This window comes from Muntiacus reevesi, chromosome 1, assembly GCF_963930625.1.
Source record: "Muntiacus reevesi chromosome 1, mMunRee1.1, whole genome shotgun sequence".
Taxonomy (NCBI): domain Eukaryota; kingdom Metazoa; phylum Chordata; class Mammalia; order Artiodactyla; family Cervidae; genus Muntiacus; species Muntiacus reevesi.
In genome coordinates this window covers 221,419,276-221,445,782 of record NC_089249.1, presented here as the reverse complement: position 1 = coordinate 221,445,782, position 26,507 = coordinate 221,419,276, and the positions used below count along the sequence as shown (strand labels likewise).

At 58.2% G+C, this 26,507-nt stretch overlaps 1 protein-coding gene across 2 annotated transcripts; it reads right to left on the bottom strand.

The window, feature by feature from the left end:
* Positions 1 to 10: 10 nt before the first annotated feature.
* On the bottom strand, positions 11 to 24,887 carry PALM (paralemmin). 2 transcript variants are annotated; one of them, XM_065918422.1, is made up of 9 exons: positions 24,249 to 24,887; positions 13,824 to 13,875; positions 13,242 to 13,322; positions 12,907 to 13,037; positions 11,298 to 11,439; positions 9,785 to 9,806; positions 8,099 to 8,158; positions 5,617 to 5,748; positions 11 to 2,078 (listed from the first exon to the last, which is right to left on the bottom strand). In XM_065918422.1, the coding sequence occupies exons 1-9, from the start codon at positions 24,671 to 24,673 to the stop codon at positions 1,549 to 1,551; spliced, it is 1,575 nt and encodes a 524-aa protein (XP_065774494.1). In that variant the 5' UTR covers positions 24,674 to 24,887; the 3' UTR covers positions 11 to 1,548. The 2 variants fall into 2 exon arrangements, with proteins under 2 accessions (XP_065774494.1, XP_065774493.1); XM_065918421.1 differs by lacking the exon at positions 5,617 to 5,748 and having other exon boundaries at positions 24,249 to 24,758.
* Positions 24,888 to 26,507: the final 1,620 nt, after the last annotated feature.

The following is a 26,507-nucleotide window of genomic DNA, read 5'->3' as shown; positions in this document are numbered from 1 at the left end:
GCCCCAGGGCTGTTCACACTGTTTATTTGCTTCTCTGGGAAAGTCAAGAACATGGGGCCTTGTCACACATTGAAAGCATAGGGGGGCAGCAAGGGCACTTTAGCGGAGGCTCACGGCTCGAGGACTCAGGTGAACTCGAGGAGGAAGGGGGGTCCCACGGCCACTGCTCAGGTCACCTCAGAGAGGACCTCTCATCCCAGCCACCCAGGGGCAGAGCTGAGACGGGGACCCAGGCTGCCGTCCAGAGCGGGCCCTGCACCCACCCTGCTGAGGTGGGGAGGGGCCTGGGCCCTGGGCCCCAGGCTGCAGGCCCCTAGGGGAGGGGCCAAGATGGGGCCTGGTCATCCGCAGCCCACACACAAGAGGGCCTGTGAGCATGTGCACGAATGTGCCTCTGGGGACGAGTGTGGCTGCAACCAAGGAGATGTGTCTGTACGTCTTGGTGTCAGCTACCCCCAGGAGGGGAGCCCCCTGCCTCTCACCCCTTCCAGGGAGGGGGAGGCAGGTGCACGTCAGGCTGGGCAGCAAATGGAGGTCTCCAGCTGCAATCCAGGGGAAGCTCCCTGTCCCAGGTGAGCGGGGTGCCCTCCTCCACTGCCCAGAATGCGCCAAGCCCAGCAGAGCTGGCGGTGGGCCCAATCTCTGTGGCATGGTAGGGGAGACCCGGGACCCTGGTCCAAGCAGGCTGTAGAAGGGGCCAGGGGCAGTCCCCTAGGGTCCCCAAATTAGCACCAGGAGGATGGGGGGCCCAGTGGGAGTGGGAGCTCAGGATGGGGCTTGCATGGCCCTGCCTTGTGTGGGATGCATCTCAAAGACCCTTGGCCCAGCCTGGCCAGAAGACAGCACAGGGGTCACACCCTGCCTGAGTGCAGGGGCGTGGCCCCAGGGTGCCCCCTTCCCATGTTCCATCGCCCACTGGCTGTGCTCAAAGAGAGCACTGAGGGGAGGGGCGCATTGGCTGGGGGTGTCCAGAGGGGCTCATGTTCATTCCAAGACCTCGAGCCGGGGCTCCCTGGAGAGGCACAGCCTCACCTCAGTTGCCCAAGATCCTGACCAGGCGCCTTGGCCTGGGATCCCTGCCACAGAGGCTGAGCGGGGACAGGGCAGGCTCCCAGGACCCCTGGCTCCCAGGGTCCCTCTCCTGGGGGGTTGTCCCCTCAGGGACCTCATTGGAGGGGGCAGGAAGGCACAGGCAGGAGGCCCAGAGGGAGGTGGGCTGGCGTGGGGCCACGTTGAGGCCCTGGGTCACACCAGCCAGGAGCTGCCGCGACATGGGGGGCCCTCGTTTCGGGAGAAGCGGGTGTGTCCGTGTCTCTCCTACCAGGCGTGGGTGCACGGCTCAGTGGTTTAGGGTGTGTGGGGGGTGGTGATGGGATGGGGGACCCCTGTCCCTCTCTTTCCAGTGAAAGAAAACTCAGAAGGAACACGTGACGACACGGCAGGTCCAGGGCCCGTGACTGCGGGTGGAGGGTGGGCAGGCGCCGGGAGGGCCGGGCTGTGGGTGTCTGGTACAGAGGGCAGGGCCAGGGTCTGGGGGGGCCGGGCGGGTCACATGATGGAGCAGCATTTACAGCGGTGCTTCTTCATGTCGAGGTCCTGGGGCTCGGCGGCGGGGGCCTCAGGCCCCACCTGGTTCTCTTCCCTGGAGCCCTCAGTGGCGGGGGGCTCAGCCGCACTGCCGTTGGGCGGGGCAGGCTCCTTGGGCTCAGCTGCATCCTCGATGACCACCAGCTCTGCCGTGATGGTGTCCTGCAAACCCAGCACCTTCTGGGTCTCGGCCTCATCCTCCACGTTCTGGTAGCCCATGAAGATCATGGTGACTGGGGGCTCCTGGCCGGGCTGGATGCCGGGCGGGCCCGAGGTGGCCTCCCCAGGCTGGGCCTGAACACCAGTGATCTCCCGCCTGGAGGGTGTGGTCCGGACAGCCTCTTCTGATGGCCCCCGGGTTTCCACTGCCCCAACCACTGACCCCGCCTCGCTCAGCGTGACCTCGTCCGCCTTGTGGATGAGTTCGTCCACCTCTGAGGAACTCAGCGGGTGAATCCCATTTTCTGCCGTGCCGTCCATGGCGTGGACCACTGGTATGGGGGGAGAGAGAGAGTGTGAGCTGGTTCCCAGACCGGAGGGAGGGCCTGGCAAGGTTGAGAGCCACCTCTAGGCTAAAGGGGAATCATAAACTAAATTACACCTTTAGAACTGACTGACAAGTAAAGTCCCAATTGGGATCAAGTGTGCACGGCCAAGTTGGCACACAGAGGAAAATGTGTAGACACAAGAGCATGTGTTAGAAAACAAGAAAGAATAAATGAATTTGGATTTTATTGCCCTGCAGTTTGAAGCATTTCCATATTTCCCAGCCAACTTGCTCCCAGGCCATCACTTTTCAAAGTAGGTCTATTATTTTTTCCATTGCAAAGATGGTGAAAATGGAGTTCAAAGAAGGTAAGTAACAAGTAACTGGTCCAAGGTCACACAGCTGGCTGGGGCTGACCCTGCTCTTTCTCCCATTCTAGGTGTATTTCTCTTCATGAGGATTTGCAGGAAGTCTGATTTCATGTGGATGATCTTAAACAAAAACTTAGTCCATTCACCCATCTTTCTTGTTTTCTCATCAATGCCCTTGAAGGCTATACATTTTCCTCTGAGTTGTGTTTTGGCTGCAGCTCATGGATTACATTAGGTCAATCTGTTTCAAGTGTAAATGTCTTGTCATTTCCATTTTGATTCACTGTCTCTTTAAGCCAAGATTTATTTAGAAGAGTGTTTTCAAACCTGGGAAAGAGGGGAACTGTGGTCCAGGAACACAGCATGTAATATATAACATTGTGACAAGACATAGTCACTTTCTAAAATGCTCCACCTGTGTTTGACAAGAATGTGCATCTTTCATTGGGCATCGTTTTATATGCACAATCAAGCTTGTTAAGCATATTTTCCAGATCTTTCCAGCTTTAATAATTCGTGTCTTTCTGATGGGTCAGTTTCTAACCTGTGTCAGTCTCTAAGACCGGATGTCAGCACCTGGGAGGAGTCCCCACTGTGGTCTGACACCAGCCCTGGATCACAGCCCTTCTAGAAACACAGCTACCCAGCTGCTTAGGGTGGAGGGAGGGACACACTGAGTGCCCTAGGAACTCGCCTCCTCTGTGGCCAAGGGTCAGGGTTGGCCAGCATCTGGCTTCCAGCCAGTATCTGGCTTCTGGCCAGAAGGAAAGTGCTTTCCACTCTTGGTTTCCAAACTCCTGGGGAGGGGCATCCATGATTCAAGGCCTTGCAGTGACTCTGGGCTGGAGGCCCAGAGGGTGGGGTGTATCCAGGCCATGCAGAACCAAGCTAGGTATTTCCCACTGGCCACTGCTCCAAGGTAGGAATCTGAGCCCTTGGCTGCCATGGAAATGGATCACCTTCCCATTGCTAAGCAACCAGAGCCCAGTCTGGCTGGTGGGTCTTGAGTCCCCAGGGGCCGGACCAGGGTGGGCCCTGTGGCCAAGGTAAGGACCTTCCATGAACACAGACATCTCTGCTCCTTGGCCTTGTGTGGCCATCCTGTATCCAGGAAATAGAGCAGCTGGGACATGCCTAGAACAGCTGGTGAGAACTGGAGCCAGGATTCCACTTGGGTCAAAGATTCCCAAGTACAGCAGAGCTGGGTTGTGACAGGACTCCTTTAATAACATCCTGGATGTCCCAGAGGTCTGAACCTCTAAGAATAGGAGGCTTTGGGAATCAAAACTACAATGAGATACCACTTCACACCCACTTAGGATGGCAATTATAATTTAAAATGGTCGATAATAAGGGTTGTTGAGGATGTAGAGAAACTGGAACCCTAATGCACTGCTGGTGGAAAAATAAAATGGTAATGCCACTGTGGAAAACACCCCAGCAGTTCTTCAAATAGTTAAACAGAATTCCCACATGATCTAGCAATTCCACGCCTAGGTATTACCCAAGAGAAATGAAAACATACACCCACACAAAACCTTGTATAGCATAAAACCAAAGGGTGGAAACATCCCAAACGTCCATGAACTGATGACTAGATAAACAAAACCTGGTCCATCCATACTCTGAACTATTACTCAGCCATAAAATATAAACATGGATGAACCTTGAAAGCATGATACTCAGTGAGAGAAGCCAGACACAAAAGATCACACCGTATATCATTCCATTGATGGGAAACATCCAGAACAGGCCAGTCCACTGAGAGAGTGGGTGCGTGGTTGCCATGGTGGGGTGGGGAGGGATGGGGTTTCTATTTGAGGAACAGAATGTTCTAGAATCAGGTACTGAGGGCATACAACATGGAGAGTTCTCACTGGGTTGTGCATGGAATTTATGTGTGTTCTGAATCTCTGTCTCCAAATTCCATCTTCTCCTGAGGGCAGCATTGACTGGACACGCTAATGGACCCTGAGGCTGAGCTGTGCTAATTTTATGCCTAACTCAAGGGATCAGCTCTGGGGACCTCAGATCCTGAAGAAAGCAAAATGCTTACCTTGACTCCAAATGTACCGCTAATTTTTTTTCTTTTGCTGCCCACAGCTTGTGGGGAGCACCTCGGTACCTGGGGATATCCGACCTGACTCACCCCACCCTCAGCACCTGGGGATCTTAGTTCCCCAACCAGGGATTGAATGCAGGCCCTCCGCAGTAAAAGCACAGAGTCCTAACCACTGAGCCACCAGGGAAGTCCCTTAAAGGTTTCTTAAAATGCTGTCTTTAGGAAAGTATGTTTTCTTCTTTTTCCGGTATCACAGCAAATGTTGCCCCAAACTTCCTCTCCCCAGGCAGGACATGCCAAAAATGAACAAAAGTTTAAATGCCAAGATCATTATAAGATGGTTGTCTAAATACTGATGGATCTCACAGTTTAAAGGAAAGTTTTCCTTAGATTTTTAAAAAAGAAAGTGAGTTTTACATTCTGTGAATTATATGGGGGTGGGGGGAAGGGACTTTGGAGCTTTCGCCCAAGGCTGCCCTCCCCTCCCTTTCCAGCTGCCAGAGAGCACCCTAAAAACTAAACCAGGTCTCAGCTCCACAGCCTCTCCAACACTCCCGCTCCCCCGCCGCCCCTGCCAAAGCTCCCCATCCCCTACCCCCTCACTCTGCATTAGCTCCACGGGCTCCTCCACAACCCCCAGGCTGTGAACCAAATCCCACCCGAGGGCCTTTGCACGGGCTATGTGCACACCAGACACCCTCTGTGCTTACCTTCTCTGTCCCTCCCCACCCTGCTGGACCTTCCTCTGGCCCCCTCTGAATCTCTATGGGGGGGGCGTCTGTAGCCTTTATCACAACAGTAATTATTTAAATGAATTATCTGCGAGGATATTTGAGCAGAATTTGAGCAAACTCCAGGAGATGGTGAAGGACAGGGAAGCCGGGGCATGCTGCAGTCCATGGGTTCGCAGAGTCCGACACAACTGAGCGACTGAACATCTGTGAGGTTGGAGAGCTCAGCCCGCTGGCGCGAGAGCACCCAGGATAGAGCAGACTCAGAGGTCGGCTCCCCAGCCCATCCCGGCGCTGGCCACGCCTCCAGACGGGTTCCGGGATGGAGGGAGGGCTGGCCGCGGGGCGGCGCTGGCGGGGCGGGGGAGGGGCGCGTACCTTTGGTCTCGTCCTCGTAGACCTTGATGCCCTGAGGGAGGAGCTCCCGGGGGAGCACGGTGGTGCTGGACAGCACCCGGGTCTCCCCCGTCACCTTGTCCTTCTCCACCGTGATCTCCACCGAGTACATGGCTGGCACGAGAGGCACGGGTCAAGCCGCCGCCCACCTGCCCATGTGCCCCATGCCGGGCTGCAGCCAAGCCAGGGAGGGGAGGCGGCAGCGCAGAGCCAAGCAGCAGGTGTCCTCGTGTGCCCTCGACGCGGCCCTCCTCCCAGCTCAGTATCCCTCCCTGGCTCCCCAGCGCCCACGGGCGTGGGGTCTGAATTCCTGGGCCACTCCGGTTGCCCGGCCCTGACTGCAAAGCCTGGATCAGTTCCAGCAGGTGGGGGCGTGCCTGGCCCAATCTAGAAGGGATTCAAACCTAAGTGAGCAAGCCTGTGCTGGACGCTCGTCCTCTGCATTGCTCTTGTAAGGCCACTACTGAATCGTCCCTTCACCGTGGAGAGGGGATGGTCCCCCAGAAATGTATGGAGCTACGACCCCTGAAGATTACATTCAACGGCCAGCATCTGCCCCTGTTCTGCAGACAGGTTGTCACAAACACCACACGGAGAGGAGACGCCTCCTGGCCCCCAGCCCTCCTCCCTCCACGGAGGGCCCCACATCACCACGCCCAAGACCCCGCCCCGACCTGCCCCTCCTGGGTCTTCTCATTTCTCACACGGACACCTTTGTTCTCCCTCCTCTCTAATTGACTCAACTATTTCCCCCACGCCCCAATCTGTCCATCTGCAAATTCCAGGGTGCTGCCTTCAAGACTCCCAGAACCCACCCACTGCTCGTCCTCCACAGCCCCTGGTTGGGGGGAGTTGCATCCACCCCCACTATCCCTCAACCCCCTTCACCCCATCTTCACACCATCCCGCAACCCGACCCTCATCTCCTGAGTCCCCCACAGCATCCCCTACCATGCCCCACCATGTCCCCCTTCATCCCTTTCCTTCATCTCTCACCATCCTACTCATCATCCCCACCCCCACAATACCCCCATCCTCCACCGTTTCCTCTCACCTTCCCCCCACCCCCTATACCCCCATCATCAAACCTCCGGGGACCCCCCCCCCCCCCCCGCAATCCGCTCCGCCCGCAACCTGTTCTCCCCAGAGTCGCCAGAGGGTGCCTGTGAGTTGCGAGCAGGTACGCCCCTGCTCTATCCACCTCCAGCTCTCTGCACTCCCACACCCGGGCATGGACCGCCCCGTCCCTTCCTCGCCCTCACCTTCTGCCCCTCCCCCTCGCTCATTCCACTCCGACCAGCACGCGGCCCCTGTCACCCACGGTGCCCACAGTCCAGACGTGGTCCAGACTTGACCTTTGCACTGGCAGTGCCCCTCGTCTCCATGCCTTGCAACCTCACTTCCTTTATCCTTGCTCAGATGTCACCTCCTAAGATAGACCTCCCTGAGCCCTGTGATTCAAACTGTGCCACTCTCCAGCTCCCTATGTTCTGCCTTGACCCGCATCAGAACATCTGCTGTCTGGACTGCGACCCTCTTGCCAGGCTCATGGGAGGTGCTCAGCTAGCACTTGGAGACTGAATGAATGAATGAAGAATGCTAGGTATCACCACATCTCTATGTAGCCTAACACCCCACCATCAGACATACAGTTGGGCAGGTTGTGCATTGCTCAAGGTCACCAGCTGAGGGCATGTAGCTTTGTAGCTTTCTGCCCACTTCTCTGACACTGAGGCCCTGAGGGTGCCCCCTCCTTCTCCAGGCTTCCCCTGCCACCCTCTCCTTCCCCTGAGTGTCATTACATCCTGGTCTTCACTCCCATCTCTGGTTTTGTGCCTCCAAACTTACTGTAATATCAGCAGCCACAAGGTCCTGCTATTTGTCATGACTTCAGTCACTCTCAGGATTAGATTTGTGCCAGACTCTGGGCACAAGGTCACTTACAATCCTCACCACCACCAGGTTCCAACCATCAAGTGATCAAGCAGGGATTTGAACCCAACCTTATTGAGCACTGAGCACTAATCCCAATTCTGCCCTGCTTGGTTACCTCCAGGAATGGGGTGCTCACTCCCTCTTCCCAAAGACAGTGAAGGAGGGAAAGTTTGCAGCGAGCGTGTGAGCCTGTGCCACCCCCGCCAGGACCCAGAGCAAGTGGCAATGTTAGGGAGATAGAAGCCGGGAGGGGGCATCAGGTTAGAGCCGCCATGCTAGGGGGCCCGTCTTCTCGGGGAAGCTGGGCTGGCTTGTGACGGGCGTGCCAAAGCGGAGGGGGCACCCGGCCCCACCCAGGCTCAGAGCTGCAGTCTTGGTCCAGCCGCTCCCCACTAAAACCACAGACCACACCCGGTGATGCTGACGGTTGCATCTGCACCGGGCCTGGCCCCCCAACCCGGCCACCCCAGGGTCAACATTCAGCCCAGGACAGCAGCTGGACATGAACCTCAACCTGGGGCCAACCCACCTGCCTTCATCATGGTGGAGCCGTCGACTGTCCTCAGAGGGGTGTTGGAGATTTGCTTCTCTGCTCACGATGGTGGGGGGGAGCAAAGGGTGAAGAGAGATGGATTCAGACGGGAGATCACATAGGCCCCCCCCCCAAGATGTGGGACTTCACCCAGACACATGGACACCTTCCAGGCACCTGGACACCGCCCAGACACTTAGACCACCCTCCCACACACTCACCCAGACACCTGGACCTTCTCCCTAACGCATGCATGCACCTGGATCCCTCCATATTGGTGTGCATGCCCTGAACACCCAGACACACATGGAATCAGTCCCCGCAAAAAGAAAACACACTGCAGTCCCATAGTCTATGACCCATCTCTTGGTCCAAATGATTTTCACAAAATCCCTGAGTGGCCTGCATGGATTTTTTTTTTTAATTATTAATTTTTAATTCCACAGTAAGATGAGGAGACAGACTCTCCTCATGAATAATTAACTCCTGAAAAATCAGGCCAGAGACACTTCTTTTTTTTTTCAGGCCAGAGACAGTTCTGACCATACCTCCAGTCCTGGCTGGTGGCGCTCCTTCCAGGCTCTACACACAGAAATAGACATGCTGAATATATATTTTAAAATATAACTTTGTGTTAAGGAAATTTTAACATAGCTAATAAACCATTATAGCTAACGGTACATACTGAAGTGTCATGTGTACACGTGAAATATTTGTAAATGTGTACATCACATACCTATAATAAATTTATAGGTGGGGGCTAAAATTTCTCCCAGAATTCAAACTCTGGGCTTTTTTCTTTGTTTCCTGGATGTCAGTCTTCCACATCTCTGTGTGGGGGGGACCTTTGTCCTTTTATTTTTTTTTATGGCCGTGCCACATGGTTTGCAGGATCTTAGTTCCCTGACCAGGGACTGAACCCGGGCTCCAGCATCAGAAGCACCAAGTTCTAACCACTGGACCACCAAGGGAACTCCTCTTTGTCCTTTTTTTTTTCCCTTTGTCCTTTTAAGTGGTACACAATCTCCAGGACAGCCAGGATCTTGATTTCTCATCCTCACTGACCCCATTTCACAGATGGGAAAACTGAGGCCTCCACCTGCCCTGGAGCCCAGAGCAAGTGGGCATGGAACCAGGGTTGGGCCGGTCAAGGTCAGGCACTCCAGGTGGACAGTATGAACCCACGATGGGGCTAAGACCTCAGGCAGAAACACCCCTGCGAATCCTGCTTCCTCATCTGTAATGCAGGTGCTGCATCAGTCCACCCAGGGAGCTTGTGAAAATTCGATGAAATGATGTTGAGGGGCCCTGGGCCCAGCTCAGAGTCTGGGTCGCTGAGGGCAATGACACTGAGAGCCACTAAGCTATTTTATTATCACTTTTTAGCAACAATAACACCTTAAAGGGGCTTCCCTGGAAAGAACCCGTCTGCCAATGCAGGAGACGTGGATTCGATTCCTGGATCGGGAAGATGCCCTGGAGAAGGAAATGGCAACTCATTCCAGTATTCTTGCCTGGAAAATCCCATGGACAGAGGAGCCTGGCAGGCTACAGTCCAAGAGGCCGCAAGAGTTGCACAGGACTAACCACCACCACCTTAAAGGCACCCTCCCCCTGTCGGCCATCTCCTGTCTGGCCACCAGAGGGCGCCGGGGCCCTGCCCGCCCCTTCCCTAAGACGTACCTTTGGGCGTGCCCACCGGGGTCTGCAAGAAAGAAAGGGGAGGGGTCAGGGGTGTTGGCGCCCCCTTCCGCCGCCCAAGGTCCCAACGACTGAGGCCCAAGCCTGAGGGGGGCGTGGTTCAGCGGCGACCCCATCGGAGGGGGCCGTCTTCTTCTGGACCCATCCCCCACCCCGCCCTAGCCTGTGACAGCCAGAAACGCTCCTGCCTGCTCAGAAGCTTCCTGGGGCTCGCAATGCTCCCAGAACAAAGTCCAACCCTTCCTGATGACCCCCGGGGCCTCTTCCGCCTCTTCCCACCCCTGGCCGGCTTCCCTGGCCTCCGGGCTCTTCCGTGAGCCACCTCCCTCCACTTGGAAGGCCCTTCCCGGATTTCCGCTTGGCTGGCTGCTTGCTCAGCCCCCATGACCACCCGACCTAAAGGTGTCTCCCTGTCCCCATCTAGGGTTATGCCTCAGGTTACCATGTCATTTACCCGGTCAGGAGATGGGCCAGGAGGCAGGTATCATGAGGGGAGAGGCCATGCCAGCATTCAGCCTGTGCTCAATCAACCTCACTGAAAGCCACCCTCAACTTGAATCCGGGCCTGGAGAACTCTTACTCAGCCTTCAAAACCCATCTCCTCCAGGAAGCCTGCCCAGCCCGCCCATGAAACAGACATCTCAAGGGAGACTCCACAGTGCCCTAAGCTTCCCCACGATAGGTCCTTACACCTTCCTGTGTTTGCAGCTGATTGATACATACACCTCTGCCCACTTAAAAAACAGCTCAAGAAGGCCATTGTCTGGGTCTACATCCTCTGGTTATGCCCCAACCAAGCCTTGGCAAGCAGTAAGGGCGCGTGTGCCGGCTCCAGACTGAAACTATCATAGGAGCAGCAGGACACACAGCAGGGATGTTCCCTGGGCTGCAGCTCACAGGGGTGGGGGAAACAAGGCTAGGTCAGGGGAGAGGAGGCGTGTCCCACAGGCCCCTTGAGTCCTAAAGACAACAAGGGTTGTCCGGAGACTCCTGAATTTGCGTTAACATGCTGCGGTAACCACGAGCTTAGGGTCTCGTTTCACCTGAGCCTGGCATACACATCACAGCCCAGAATTAACAGCTGAGCTTAGTAAAGACTACTCCGATGTGTGGCCTTGAGCCAGTCTCTCAACCTCTCTGGGCCGCAGTCTTTTTCATCAAATGGGGATGCGGCTTCACCTGAAACGGCTGCATGCAGATAGACAGGTGATGCCCATTGTGCTGGTGAACCTAGGAAGGATGACAAGCAGGTGGTCTTCGGGGAAGACCCTCTACCCATGAAGCGCTCGTTTTCCACTGATTCACTAAATACCCGTGACGCCCCTGTCTGGCGGGGAAACTGAGGCCCCGGGAGGCCAAGCAAGGCGTGCAGGCGACGCAGCTGGGATGTGGATGTGCACGCATTTGGGATGTGGGGCGCCCCCAGCCACAGCCCCGGAGGCGGTGGGTGCTTCTGGACCTGGGCCAGCAGGGTGGCGCCCCGGGAACCTCTTACCTGCTGAGCGTTGGGCATGGCCTCTGCTCTCTGGTCTTCCGGGGCGGGGCGCGGGGCGGGGCTCGGGGTAGCCACGCTCCCCCTGGCGGCGGCGGTGGGCAGCGCATCCGTGTTCTCCAGCTCCTCGATCTCCTGCTCCAGCCTGGGGAGTGTGCACGAGGTTACCACCCTGCCGGACACTTCTGGAGCCCGGCACCGCCAGGAGCGTCCAGGAGGGCTTTCTTGACTCGCGTGTTTCCTAACGACCCTGCGAGGTGGTCTCCTTCGCGCTCCCGGCAGGGAAATGGAGGTAAGTAAGCGGCAGAGCCGAGACCCAAACCCAGGCTGGCCGGTCCCTGGACCCCTGTGCCGCCCAAGTCACTGTTTACACCTCTGTTCGCTTCCAACATACTCATCTTTTTCCACTCAAGTACATTTATTTTTACAGGAAGCTTTATCTCTCCAGGGAAACTGGAAAAACCATGTCACTTTCCAAGTTTTAGGAGATAATGGTGCTCATAAATGCAGTAAAAACAAAGTTGGCATATTCAATCCTGCCCCAGGCATCACCTGCCTACGCCTTTGGGGTGCAGGCACTCAGGACCCAGGAGATAGGAGATGTTTTCCTTGAAGACTCAGTACAGACTGGGGAGGTGGGTAGTCTACAGCCCCCTAACAAAGTGAGCCCAGCTCAGCAGACTGGACATAGCTGGGGTCAGCCTGGAGGTCTTCCCAGAGGAGGTGTCTAGGTGGAGACACTGATCGGGCAAAATGCAGGTGATGGAACCACCCAAGGAGCGTGTAGCCCTGAGGGGAAGAAAGCCAAGGCCCCCCAAAAGCCAGCCACACAGTGGGGCTTTAAGGGATGCCCCCCTCGCCATCCCTTACCCAGGGCTGCACCCAGCAGGATGGATTGAGCAAAAGCCCACCTCATCCAACCCCCAAGGACTGGTAATTCCCACTGACCATCCTTCCCACCTGCAAGTGCCCCTCGGCCTGCTCAGTCCTGAGTGGCCCTCCAGACCACGTCTCAGCCCCACCTCCTCTGGGCACATGCTCCCAGGTTGGGGAACTGAGGCCTGGGGAGGGGACCCCAGCCAAGCTGCCCCCACTTTCTTCTAAACCAAATGCACCCAGACAGGATCCTGAGGTCCCCAGGGGACTGCAGGCCAGGGTGCCACAGCCAGCACATGCCTTTCAGGCCTCCCCTGGCCAGTGGACATTGGAATTTTGGCTGTCACTTCCCTCCGCCTGACCCTGCTGCCCTGGGAACTGAGCCTGGGCCTCCCGCCCGGCTGCCCGCCTGCTCGGAAACTCCTCGGTGCTTTTGTCCCAGGCCAGGGGGATGGTCACTTTCCCTGGCCTGCCCCCTCCCCCAGCTTCCTGCAGGCCAGCTGCGGTGCCTCCTGCCTCCGAGGCTCCAGGAGCGCTGGGAAGACCAGTTGGGCTGGCGCCAGGAAGCCCCAGGGGAGACTGCATCTCGTCCTCAGAGACCTGTCTTCAGAGACCTCCATGGCCCAGACCGCTCACCCCTCACCCCTGCGTGGCTGCGGGGTTGGGGGGAGGAGAGGTCAGGTGGGCAGCACCCACCCCCAGTCACTCCCCAGCCCTGAGGCTCGCGGCCCCCCACCTGGAGATGGACTCCTCCAGGAGCCGCGCCTTCTGCTCATCCTCCTGCATCTGTCTCCTCATGTCCTCATCCCCCTCCGAGGCCGAAGACGGCGTCCCCTCCAGCAGCCAGCGTTCCCGCAGCGCCTTGGACTGGGGCAGTGGGCACCAAGGTCAAAGTCAGGGTCAGGGCTGGGGTCGGGGTCAGGTGAGGGTCTGAGTTGGGACTGGAATCAGGGTGGGGATCGTCTCAGCCCTCCTGATCCCTGCCCCTATGTCCCGGATCCGGCCGAGGCAGGGGTCCCTGGATGCTGCCCCCTTCCGCCCCCCCACCCCCATCCGAGGCTCTGCCCCGACCTTCAGGTGCTGCAGCTGCCTCCGGTCGTCCTCCAGCTGCCTGCGCCTGTTCTCGATCTCTGCCTGCCTCCGCCGCTTCTCCTGCAGACCCCGCACATGGTAAGGGTAGGCTGGGGCCTCGGAGACCCCACAGCTACCCAGACTTTACCCACATGGGTCCCGCTTGTTCTGTGAACAGCACCCACTTGGCCCACTGCACCCCCACCTGCACCCAGCCTGTCCCCCCACCCTCCCCAACCTTGTCCCTTCACCAGGAAGGACTACCAGCCTCCCCGCCACTTCCCCCAGCCTTGCCACAAGGGCAAGTTCCTTCCACACGTCAGCCTTGCACCCCCCCCAATGCAGCAGAGCTGCCCAGGGGCTCTGAGAAGCTTCTCAGCCGGAGTCCACATGCTGAAGGTTAAGGGGCGCTCAACATTTTAATTTTGTGGGGAGATGATAGCAAGCACTGAAGTGTCCCACACTGCACCTGGGATCTGAGTCCCTGAGCCCCACACAGGGTGTGGGGAGCACCTGAGACCCTGGGTCCCCCCCAACCTCCCCCCCATGCCCACCCCATCCTTGGGACCTGGAATAACTCACTGCAATGGCCTGCAGTCGCTCCTGCTGGGATGGGGTCTCTGCTGCCAGGACCCTGTGAGGATAGAAAAGATCAAGTGGGGGGTTGACCCCTAACATTGCTTTCAGCAGATCCAGTTCGAATTCCCACCCTGTGTCTTCCTGCCAGGTAAGCCCGAGTTCCCTTCTGCCAAATGAGATTGTTCCATACCCCCCTCGTCCCCATGCAAGCTTATTCCTGCATTAATTCTCCCACAAACCCTCCAGCCACTCCTCAGGGCAGGGACAAGGGACAGGACAGGTGAGGCCCAGTTCAGACACCTAGGGAGGGCTTGGGAAGGGGAGGGCATTGAAGCTGGGCTCTGAAGGATGCATAGGAGTTCCCTGGGAATAGAAGCTTGGAGTAGAGGGTCTCTTCCAGACTGAGAGACTGACCAAGACAGCCCCTTCCTCAGCCTTCTCCAGCTCTGGGAGGGACACTTGGAGGAAGAGGGACCCTCCAGCTCCACCCCCCACCCCTTGGCTGCCAAGTCCTCGATGCTGTTCTGGGATTTCTGGTGTCTCCCACACTGGCTGCCCCCGGAGTCTCCCAGGACCCCAACAGCTCAGAGAGAGCTGTGAGCCTCCCAAGAACACACAGCAAAAAAGTAGCAAAGCTTAAATCCAACCCCAGACTCTTTCCTCATCTCACCCATGTTTTGCTTGTTTCTTTCATTTTTTTTATTTTTGCTGCACCATGAGGTTTGCAGGATCTTAGTTCCCCAGCCAAGAATTGAAGCCGGCCCTGGCAGTGACAGCACAGAGTCCTAACCACTGGGCTGCCAGGGAAGTCCCCCATCCATGTTTTCTGAGAGCCCACCCAGTGCAGTATTAGCTTTAAGCTGGTATGCAGTAGGAGTTAGATAAATGCCCGAGTTGCCAGATGCTCTTAAAAGGACAGGACTTCATGTTGTTGAGGATCTGGGGACTTCAGAGAGGGCACAGGACCTGGAAGATAGGTTATCCCTACCCCTCCCCTTGATCCGCTGCATCCCCCTCCCTACCTGGGGTGGAGGGGGGAGGAGCTTTCAGAACCTGCCCCCTCCCTTCCAGGTCTCCTGTCTCTGGAAGCTGCACACAGTAGGTGCAGAGTGAAATGGTCAGATGAATGATGCGCTGAACATCTCCTCCTCCTCAGGGTAACCTCGAGCTTCCAGGGGGTGGAGGGTCCTCAGCCTGAGTGAGGGGCTTCCAGACCATCTGCCTCAAACCCCTGATAAACCACAGGGCCACTCTGGGAGGGACTGACTGATAGGAGGCCTCATCTCATATGGGAGGGCCTGGCAGTGGGAGCCAGACCCCCCCACCTGTTCCACTCTCTCCCCCTCCCCCCGCCATCTGCCCCGACCCCTTTATCTTCACAGGCACTGAAATTACAGACCATGCTTTGGACCCCGCCCACCCCCAGCCTTGACTCAGGGCCCGGAGCCACCCGAGGCCTCCACACTCTCTGCCCCTCTGGCCTTCATTTCCCCATTTGCACACCCCAGCTCTGGGCCCTCCTGCTATGTCACCCCCCAAACCATTGTTTAGAAGGGAAACAGTCTGCCAGGTCTACCTCAAGCCAAGCCCCCGTGTGCGTGCATACACACACACCCCCTGTAGCTGCTCGGTGGACACGCATCCCAGTGCAGCAGTGCCTCGGTCACCCGCCTCACTCGGGTCTAGTTTCCTGGCCATGCTGAAACCTGTGAAGTCATCTGGCTCCCACGCCCCGGCCAGGTGACCCCACCCAGCCCCTCCCTTCCTGTGAGGCAGCACCTGCCCCCCCACGCCTCCCAGGGGCCCAGCACACCAGCCGCACCCCTGCAGCTTCCCCTTCTCCTTCCTCAGGGAGGCTGCATTCAGCTGGGTAGAGTTCAAGAAAGGTTTGGTCCAGCTGTCCAGCTCAGATGTTCTTCCTGAAGGGCCAGACCAGCAGGATTTCTGGGTCTGCCCCATCACCTCGTGTGATACAGACAGGGTGACATGCCCTGCTCCCCAACATAGGTCCATCCCCTCAGTTCTTGCAAATCCCACACTCTCCAGCCCAGCCCAAGCCTCTACCATCACCTGCCACCTCCCTGAACCCTGACAGCCCACAACTAGAAGCTGCTTCTCAAAGTGAGAATCCAAACCCATCATTCTCCTGCTCTCAAGTCCCCTGGCTCCATCACCCCTTGAAAGCCCACTCCCTCTCCCCTGCCCTGGTACCTGACCTCTGCTCTCCACCAAGTTCATTCTTAGCTGAGGGCCTTTATACTTGTTCCCTCTGCCTGCTATGTTCTTCCCGTAGCTGGAAACTGAGGCCCAGAGAGGGTGAGTCACTTGTCCAAAGTCACATAGCTACAAAGTGGCAGAGCTGGGATTCGAACCACAGCTGCTCAGCCCCAGGCTGTACCACAGGCCTCCCCTTTTCCACACAGCTCTAGTTCAGCCTCCAGGGGCCCACCCAGGCAGGAGGCAGAGTTGCTTGCACGAGGGGGGCATAGCCGCTGAGACCCCAGTGCAAACAGGGCCACAGAGGGCAAGCGGACCAAGCTGCCTAACACTGGGTCCCCACCCTGGGGAGGCGGGAAGGTGGCCATTGAGGCTGGACACAGGGACACAGAGATGGCTGTGAGGCCAGCTCGCCAAGCTGGAGACAAGGCAGGCAGTGTCCTTACTGGGGCGGCCAGTCCCGGCAGGGCCAAGCCAGGGCAGGGGAAGTTCAGACGGGCACAGTGAGGAGAGGCGCCAGCCCAGGGAGAGAATTTCCATCTCTCCCCACCCATCTCCTGTCTCAGCCCCAAGGGCGCAGGCTGTGCGCCCCTCTCAGGTGCCCCTCCCCAGGCCTGGGGTCGCCTGAGCCGCCCCACCCTACCCAGCCCCTGGCTCAGCCGCCGCGGGTGATGGATGGCGGGGCCCACGGGAGGCGGTCGCCCTGGCAACCGCGCCATCCCCATGGCAACGCAGAGGCCCGCTGGCGTTTAGGGGTGGGGCCGGCGCCGAGCATCTCCCACCCCCAGCCCAGCGCTAAGGGGCTGAGGGGCTGCCTGCCCGGGGCTTCAGGGGTTGCCTGCAGCGGGTGGGACCCGAAAGGGTAACTGGGTCTGTCCCACCCCCGCGGCAGGAGGAGGGCTTCCAGGTCTGGTGATAGGGGCGTCCACCCAGGGAAGGGCTTCTATCCGGGAAGGGTCTGAACCCGCCCTTGGCGCGAGGCAGCCAAGGTCAAGCCAAGATAAGGCTCGGCATCATAAATCCGAAAAACAAAACAGGAGGCTGGAACTCTAACAAATCAGGAATAGAATAGGAACCACGTTCCGCGGGTGGATTTCGGCCGCACTTTACAGAGAGGAAACTGAGTCTGGGGGGAGCTAAGCGTCGGATCTCCCAAAGATCCTGTGAGGCACGTGGGATAATTATGGCCGTTTTATCAATGAAGGATCTAAATGGTGAAGTGAGATCTGCACCCAGACAGGCGGGCAGGCTCCGGGGCACAGGGAGCGCAGGGTCTCCCTGGCCTGGCTGCGGTGGGGGTGGTCGGTGGGACGCCTGAGAAGCTCAGTCGGGCTCAGTGAGTAAAGCAGAGGCCAGATCACAAAACGTTTGATTTACACACTGGGCGGAGAAGCTGATTTTGGGCGGAGGCTTTAGGGCAGCTGCCCCCCTCAGGCTGTGTGACCCGGGGCAAGTCAGTTGAGTCTCTGAACCTCCACTGGCTGCGCTGGGCTACGGGCCACAGCTTGCAGCTGCTGAGGAGGGACAAGCCCTGGCCAGGACGCCCACCGTCAGCGCGCGCAGGCGTCTGGTCCCCGCGCGATTATTTTTACGGAGCTTGGAGCAGATTCTGGGCTCCAGCGGCCTTGTGGGCGGCTCAGGACTCGGCGAGGGCGTCGGCTGCGAGCGCGTGAGATAATCGTGGTCCAGGAGATGAGCTAATGAGACCCGAACCCAGCAAGCCCGGCAGAGGCCTCAGCTATGCAGGCGCTTATTTTTCAAAGGTCCAGAGAAGTTACGCAACCGGCCCAAGGTCACCCAGGGGGCAGGAGGGTCCAGTGTGGGAGGTGGGAGGTGAGTGTAGGGGGTGGGGGTCACACTTGTCCTTTCAGAGCCCACGCCCGGCAGCTACAGCCAGATTGAGGGGGTCCCTGTCCAGGCAGGCGTGGAGCCCAGCGCTGGAACATTCCTGCGCTAACTGAAAGGAAACAGCTGACAACGACCTTGGCCATGAGTGGTAGGGGGGTGGGGGGGGGGGAGGCAGAGTCACGCGGGGCGAGGGGTGGGGGGGTGAGGGGAGCCCGTGGCCTCTCCCCATGTTGAGTGGGGGATGGAGTTGGGGAGGCTGGTTCCCGGCACCAGCCCTGGCCCCTCCTAAGGGCCAGCACCTTCCTCGCCATAGATCTACCCACAGTTCCCTCACCCTGAGTGAGCCTCAGCCTCTCAGCAGGCACTCAAGCCCCTGTGTTAGCCCCTCACCTTTCCCCTTTCCCTCCTTCACCTTCAATCTCAATCAAGACATAGCTGCCTCTTTCAGGGAGCCTTCCTGGGTCTCTTCCCCTCATCAGGAAGAAATTCTTCTCGAAGCCCCTCAGCCCTCAGCACAGGTGAGCCCCTAGGACCACTGTTGTCACTGGTGAGGTGGACAGCCCTTGAGGCATGGGCTTTCCAGAAGTTTCCAGGCAGGGAGACATCACCACCAAGGTGGAGACAGAGGTTGCAGCAGGCCACAGACCCAGTAAAGAAAAACTGTTGCCTATTAACCTGGGATAGGGGGCAGGGGAGCTGGACCCTGCCCCGGGCCCTCACAACAGAACAGGGCAGCAGGGCATGAATGCCCGCCCACCCTCAGGGCCGCGCCTCCTCTGGCTTCAGGCAAATGCCTCTGCAGAGACCAGCCCCACAGACCTGCATCCCTCCCCACCCCTCACTCCACTTCCAGCGCCTCAAAACATTTCAGGTGCGATCCTACCTCAGGGCCTTTGCATGGACTGTGTCCAGGCCTGGGGCACCCCTGCCAGGTCTCCAAGGGGCTCAAGACTCCTGGGGCCTGTCTTCAGGTGTCACGTCCTTACTCTGGCCTCCTCTGGCCCTAATTAACCCCAGCACCTCCAAACCCCACCCCCCAGCCCTTATCATCCAGAAAACCTAATGAATTTACTTATTTTGTTGATTTTTCCACAAGGACAGTAACTGTCTCTTTTTGTCCCTGCAACCCACTCCAGTACTCTTGCCTGGAAAATCCCATGGACGGAGGAGCCTGGTAGGTTACAGTCCATGGGGTCACAAAGAGTCGGACACGACTGAGTGACTTCACTTTCACTTTTGTCCCCAGTATACAGCAGGCACTCAATAAATGTCCACTGGATGAGCATGTGTGGTAGGGTCCTTCCATTTCCAAAGGAGGCCCCCACCTAAGGGCTCCCCACCCTTGTCACACTCCTGCCATGCCCCCCCACTCACCCCGGACCATCTGTCCTGTGATCACTTCTTTTTTTTTTTTTTTTTTTTAAAGAAATTCACTGTCACATCTTAAATTTATCTAAAGTAGTAACTGGGCTCCCCACATTCAAGAGAGGACAAAGAACAAGCCACAGCTGCCTCAGAAGTGACTTACAAATTAATACAAGAACAACCTAAATGCCCACCAACGGATGATGGATAAACACAAGGTGGTCCTTCCATACACGGGAGCATCACTCAGCCCTGAAAAGTGGTGAAGCCCTGATGCTCACTACCAGGTGGGCGGACCCTGAGAACACGATGCTCAGTGAAAGAAGCAGACACAGAAGGACACACAGGGTGTGATTCCACTGATGGGAAACGTCCAGAACAGGCCAATCCACAGACAGGGGATTAGTGGTTGTCAGGGTTTGGGGGATGGGGTGGGGAATGAGTGCTGATGGGAATGGGGTTTTGGGGGGTTGATGGAATGTTCTGGAATTAGAGGTGATGGCTGAACAACTCTGTGCATGTACTGAAAACCACTGAGCCACTTTAAACAGGTGCATCGTGTGGTGTGTGAATGATCTCAAACAAGCTGGTAAGAATAAATATACACATAAATACAGCAGAGATGCTGATGGTCTCATCAAGGGCCATACTGGGGGGTGAGGCAGCCACCCCAGGGACATCATAAGGTCCTGCCAGCCCTGCTCTGAGGCTCTTCAGGATTAGCAGGATCTGAACACAACCTGACCTGGTCATCACCTGCCCACTCCCTGACAGCTGTTACTAGAAGCCCCCGCCAAGCCTTGCTGGCCCCCCACCTGCGCCCCCACTCACCCAGGCTGGGCTCCCAGGCCTACACTCACTCTTGTCCTCACCTGTCTTCCCACCTCAGGGCCTGGGTCAGGCTTCTCCTCCCAATACCTGGCCCCATCCAGGCTGTCCCAGGGATGGTTCTGACTTGCCCTGAGTTCCTAGTTGAAACCCACAGGCAGGAGACAGAAACCACGCTCAGATCTCCACTCCTCAACACCACAACCTCTGCTCAGCCATCTCGTGCTCCGCGGAAACCCTCTGAAGCATGGTCTTGATGCACCCTAGCCTCCCAGCACATCCAGGGACTGGGCTGTCTCACCCTGACCAAGCCCCCATCTCTCTGTAGGCAGCTCTGACCATCACAGAGTTCTGAAGTCGGGTCCACACCCACCCAGACGTGGGGTCCTGCCACTCCTGCCCCAGCTCCGGCATTCCTCCACCAGCTGCCCCCAATGGCCTGTCCAGGCTGAGTCCTGAGCTGCTTCTCCCTGCTCCCTGCTCTGGCCCCTTAGCCACCAGAGCCTCTTTCTGGTGCCTAGGTCAGCACCTCTCTCCTCTTCTGCTCAGACACCACCCATGGCTCCCCATGGCTTCCCAGATGTGCACTGTAGGCTCAGGAGGACCTGGCCCCAAGAGCACAAACCAAAGAACGCTCTCTTCTCCCTACACTTTCCCACCTCTGGTCCTTTGCACAGACCAGTCTTTCCACCTGCTGCACCCTTCTGCCTGCCTGGGAAAACTTTTAAGTATCTTTTACAAAAAAGGTCCATAATATAACGGAGCAGGATAACTTTCCCACACCTCAAAGAAGACCCTCCACAGGCTCCCCCAGGCCCCTCTGATCCTGCACAGGGCTATAGTGGTTGGCAGGAAGTGTTTTTTAAATGACCAGATGAGAGACTCCCCTGGTGGTTTGGTAGTGAGAACTTGGTGCTTTCACTGCTAGGGCCCAGGTTTGATCTTTGGTAGGGAAACTATGATCTTGCAAGCCACATGGTGTGGCCAAAAACAAACCAACAAACCCCCCAAAAAGCAGATGCCAGGCTTCCTGGGTAGAGAAAGGATGGAGGCAGTAGAGTCTCAGACTGGGGGAAAGGTGATGCGATGTTTTTTTAAGAAAGTCAACTTGTTTTCCTGCACCAAAACCTGAAGCCTCTGAAGATGGGCCTCCCCATGGGGCTGGGACCACCCAGGATGCTCCATTCACCATATGAGAAAAGTGAGGTTCAGAGAAGGGGACAGCCTGACCAAGACCCCATGGTGGGTGAGGAAACCCTCTCCAAGTCAGCAGCCACAGAGGGTTCCCTGGCAGTGGATCAAGGGTAGATGGCCCCTGGGAGACCAGACCACAACCAAGGCCACCTCTGTGCACCCCAATTGGCCAACCAGGCTGAAAAACTGATGTCTGGATATCTAGAACCACCAGTCCACAGCCCCTGGACAAGAAGGTGCAAAGGCCCTTCCTCAGCCCCCCTCCTCAGCACCAGAAGGCCTAAGAGCAAATGCCAGCATCACCCTCTTCCGGCTGGGCGTGGCCTTGGGCGTGTCCAGTCACCTTTCTGTGACTCAGTTTCCCCACCTCACAGGACCAAGTGTGTCCACGGGAACAAAGCATTCAGAAAGGGGCCCAGTACACAGCAAACACTCGATAATTGTCAAGTAAATGTCACATCTGCACCTTTTAGGCCACTTTCCTGTCTTCCTGCCACCACCTCTAGGATTATCGTCATGTTCTTCCCTTCGAATCCACTCACTGTTTAAATCCAACCCCTTTGTTTTCAAAGGAAATGTTACCAAGGCTGAGAAAACCAGAAGCCAGTGCCAAAACCATCAGAGTAAAAACACTTTAAAAAAAGATACCATGAAAATAAAAACTCATTATTAAGTTCTATTATCACTAGATACTGGTTCTGCTTCTCGTTAGAGAGGGAGATCAGCATGTGCAGGAGCATTAAGGATGCAGTTCGCACCCAGTTGAGCCGATCTCCCTGAAACTATTCAGGCCTCAGGATGAGAAGGGACCTGATGAGTCCTGACCCAACTGTGCTTTCGTGCCCCATACGGGGCCCGATCCTCATGCTCACCAGAGAGGATGTGGACATCTGAGATGGCTGCTCCCAGCTAAGGGGCCAGAGGAGCAGCCCCTCCCTTGGGGCCACCAGCAGACCCTCCCCATGGCAGGATGCACCCAGCTCCCAGTCCCCCAGTTCCCAGCCCCACCCTCGTCCCACTTTTAGAGCACCACCCATCGCCCTCACTGGCTGGTAAAAATTCTTATGTTCTCAAATTAGTGAAAATTTGTTTAATCCTTAAAATGATGAAAATCTGTCAAATGCTAAACGTCTTTTTAAAAGAAAGTTTCCAGCATCACCATCTCCCGTGATGGCAGAATCCATGGAAACGAGGGAGGTGAATGATTGCGCCCTGGTGGGGGCTGTGCTCCCATGAAGAAGGACGGAGGGCCGGGCAGGTGTTCATGTGGGGAGCAGATGGAGCCCCTCCCCACCCATCGTCAACTCCAGCGCTGGGGACTGGCTTCCTTGCACGGCTACTTGGGCAATTAAGGCCAAGTCCCGTCCCACACCTGCACCCAGAAAAACCAGGGATCCGCCTAATGGGGAGACCCCGGCACCACATCTGACTGTGACCAAGAAGGCCTGGGGTCAGGGCGGCAAGCACCCAGGAGCCCTGTGTGCTGTGACCCTGGGGCAGTGGCTGTCCGTCTCTGGGCCTCTGTAAACCCATGGAGAAGGAACAGGGTGGCGGGAAAGGAAACAATGGGGTCCATCCTGAATATCTCATCTCATTCCTCAGCTCTGGGTGGGCGTTTCCTCTGTCTTCACGCCTCCTCCCTCAGGCAGCCCCCTCCTCAAGGCCACACCCTGCCCAGAGCCTGCTGTCTGGAGGCCCAGAGGCTCCCTTGGGCCCCTGGGAGCACAGCAGACAAACAAGTGAGGGGAGCGTAGCAGACAGGTCTGGGCCCCTGCTCCCCTGAGCCCCTGGCTGGGCTCCCGGGCCAGGCCGGGCCTTTGTCTGGGTTTTCAAAAGCAGAGGACATAGGGTGTCGCCTTGCCAGGAGGTGGGGGCAGGAGGCAGCGGCTCCCACCCAGCTGAGGGTGTGGTGGGTCACGGGTGAATCCCCCGGAGGAAAGTTGCAGGCTTGGAAAACACACCCAGTGAGAAGGGCCCAGGAGCCAGACTGGTGGGCTGGCTGGACCTCCATGTCTGGGCCCCGGGGCAGGGTGTGGATCTGGCCCAGAGTGGGGCAGTCTCTGGCCCCTGCATAGGGCAGGGGGGCTGCAGGACACCAGACACCGCCTTCCCAGTCCCTGCCGATGTAAACACACCCCACCGCCTCCCTGCGTCCACCTGTGGGAGTAGGGGCGTGGGGGATGCCCTGACGCCAGGAACAGAGGACCCGCCCCGCAAATGGCCAGGCACACACACGGCACCTGCTAGTGCAGGGCCCGCCGCTGCCCCGCAGTCCTTCATCCAAGCCCCGCACACAGCCCACTCACCTACTCCTACCCCGAAGCCCGGGCTAGCAGACTCTCGGCTACATCATCAGGGGCCCCACCTCAGTGACACTTTCCCCAGGAAGGGAGGGGACCCAAGCTCCGCTGTTGGAAAGCACAGGGACCCCTGGGCTCACACACATGCCAGACCCGGAATCCTGGAGCAAAGCCAACTAGAAGCCGGGAAATCGGGCGGCTGGACCCTCGCCTTAGCAGGGGCTCCGGACAGCACTCGAGGCCCTTGGGGAGGGCAGCCAGGCGGGGGAGGACCGGCCGGTGCGCGTCCAGGGCACAGGGCGCAGCGAGCGCAGGCCAGGGCTGGGAAGCGAGCTCCAGGCCCGGCGGTGCAGTGAGGAGGGGTCGCCCCACCGCCCCAGAAGCAGGAGGGCCGCAGCCCGCCCGTGGCACGAGGGCGGAGGCACAGTGCGTCCCCTCCCCACACGCTCACGCGTCCCGGGCCGCCCCCAGCTGCCGCCGCCCGAGTCCTCGTGAGCCCGTGGGCCGCCGGGGCCGGGTCGAAGGGGGGAGCCTGGGGCGGGCACGGCCCAGCCCGAGTCCCTCCCTGGCTGAGCGGGGGTCCCGGGAGTCCCTCGCCACCTCCCCGCCAGCGCTGTGGGGGCGAGAATCGGGGCCTCAGCCTCCCGGGCGCCCCAGGCGCGAGCGCGCTACTCACTCCATCTCCCCGCCGAGATCAGTGGGTCCGCGAGGCCGGCGGCGGGGGCGCGCGGGGAGGGCCGGCGGGCTAAGGCCAGGCGGCCGGGGCTGCGCGGCGCGGGGGCGGCGGCACCGGCGCGGGCATCGCCCCGCGCGCGGCTGTTTATTGTCCGCGCGGTGGCGGGCGCGGGGGGTGGGCTGGGCGCGCGCGCCGCCGCCGCCGCGTTTCGCTCGCGCCCCCTCCCGCCGGCTCCTCGCCTCCCGCCGCCGCCCGCCTGCGCCTCCTGCCGGCCGCCGCCGCGCCCCGGCCACCGCGCGCCCTCCGGCCCTGTCAGCCCGAAGCTCTGACCGCCCTGACCCATTCATTCCATCTCGGCGCGGGTCTGATTCTCGTGCCGAGCCGGTCCGGGCGCCGGCCGGGGACCCAACTTGGCCGCCATCCATGCCTCCCCTCCCCGGCTCCCCGGCCAGAGGGGCGCGAATAGGGACAAATCGCTCGGGGAGGCCCGGGAGGCGCCTCCGAGAGTTCACGGTCCCGCTGTGGACGGAAGGTCCTGCCGACGGGCCGCGGAGTGTCTGGAGAAGAGCGTCCGGGTGGCGGGCGCGGCGAGCGCGCAAGGCCGGTGATAGGACCGAGCCGGGCCCGTGCGAGGAGGAAGCGATTACTGGTCTTCTGAGCTCTGGCGGAGCTATGGGCCTGGCCCTACGTTTGGACGAGGGTTAAGGAACTTAATCTGCCCCATAGCTCTCTCGGGGCAAACAGGCCTGTGTGGTCAGAGTGAGTGAGGGGTCCGTGGAGGGAGTAGGGAGAATTCAGACTGTCTGAAGGGCACTGGGGAGCCACAGCAGAGTTTAGAGGAAGAGAGGGTCACCCCGGTTTATGTTTGCAAAAGCCACTTGGCCTGCAAGGTGGGGAGCGGATGAAGGGGCGCTAAGGGGAGGGGGCTTGGAGTCCAGAAGTGGCTGAACAGGGACCTGGTGGAGGCTGGGCCAGGCTGAGAACCAGGTAGATTCTGGATGGATCTTGAAAGGTGGTGCTGCATGGGATGGGATGTGGGGTGACAGGCATCATTGGTCCCCTCTCCGGCCTGAGCTACTGGAAGGACATGTGACATGAACGGGGCCTGGGGGACAGGAAGGAAACACTGGCCAGACAGCTGGATCCCCAAGGGGGAGGCCTGGCCCTGTTGGGGGGGGGTACCCCGGGGGAGCAGGTCCGGACAACTGAAAGAGCCAACTCTGTCCCCTGCCCTCCCCTCTGTTGCCTGTGGTCTATCTTGGGTCCTCCATTCATGTGGACCCCACAGATCAGGAGGGAGGCAGACTTGTCTTAGGACACTAGCCCTCAGGCGCTGAACACCTTTACTCCATAGGGTAGTTGAGGGGGAGCAGAGAGGGAGGGGCTTTTGAAGTACTTGGGGCTTTTGTAAAATGATTCTGCTCAGTGGTGCTCAGTAAATGAGTGTGTAAAGGAACTGTGGTGTTGGAGAAGACTCTTGAGAGTCCCTTGGACAGCAAGGACATCAACCCAGTCAATCCTAAAGGAAATCAACCTGAATATTCATTGGAAGGACTGATGCTGAAGGTGAGGCTCCAATACTTTGGCCACCTGATGCAAACAGCTGACTCACTGGAAAAGATTGAGAGCAGGAGGAGAAGGGGGCAACAGAGGATGAGATGGTTGGATGATATCGCCAACTCAATGGATGTGAGTTTGAGCAAGCTCCGGGAGATGGTGAAGGACAGCCTGGCGTGCTACAGTCCATGGGGTCACAAAAAGTCAGACACAACTGAGCGACTGAAAGACAAAAACAAATGAAACAGGCTTGGATGAGGTCTGGAGAAAGATGGGGTAGGATGTGCCCCAGATGGGCGGCTGTCTACCTTTAACCCCAAAGCCCTTTGCACCCCCTTTTTACAGTGAACATGCACCCATTTAGCAGGGAAAGAATGAAATAAACTACCAAACAGAACAAAGAAAAAAGCTCAGAAACATCAGGGGGCCTGGGTTCCAGTCCCAGTTCAGCTCCTCAGGTGCTGTGTGATTCCAGGTCTGCTCCTTAATCTCTCTGAGCCTCACTTCCCTACCTCCTAGGGCTGCTGAAGGACTTGGAACACGGCCCAGCTCACACTCGCGCTGGGGTTGGCACTTTTTCTGTAAAGGGCTAGATAGTAAATATTCCCAGCATTGCGGGCTGGCCGATCTGTTGCAAGGACTCAATTCTGCCATTGCAGCCAGAGGCGGTAGATTGCAGCATCGAGTGGCCCTGTGCCAATA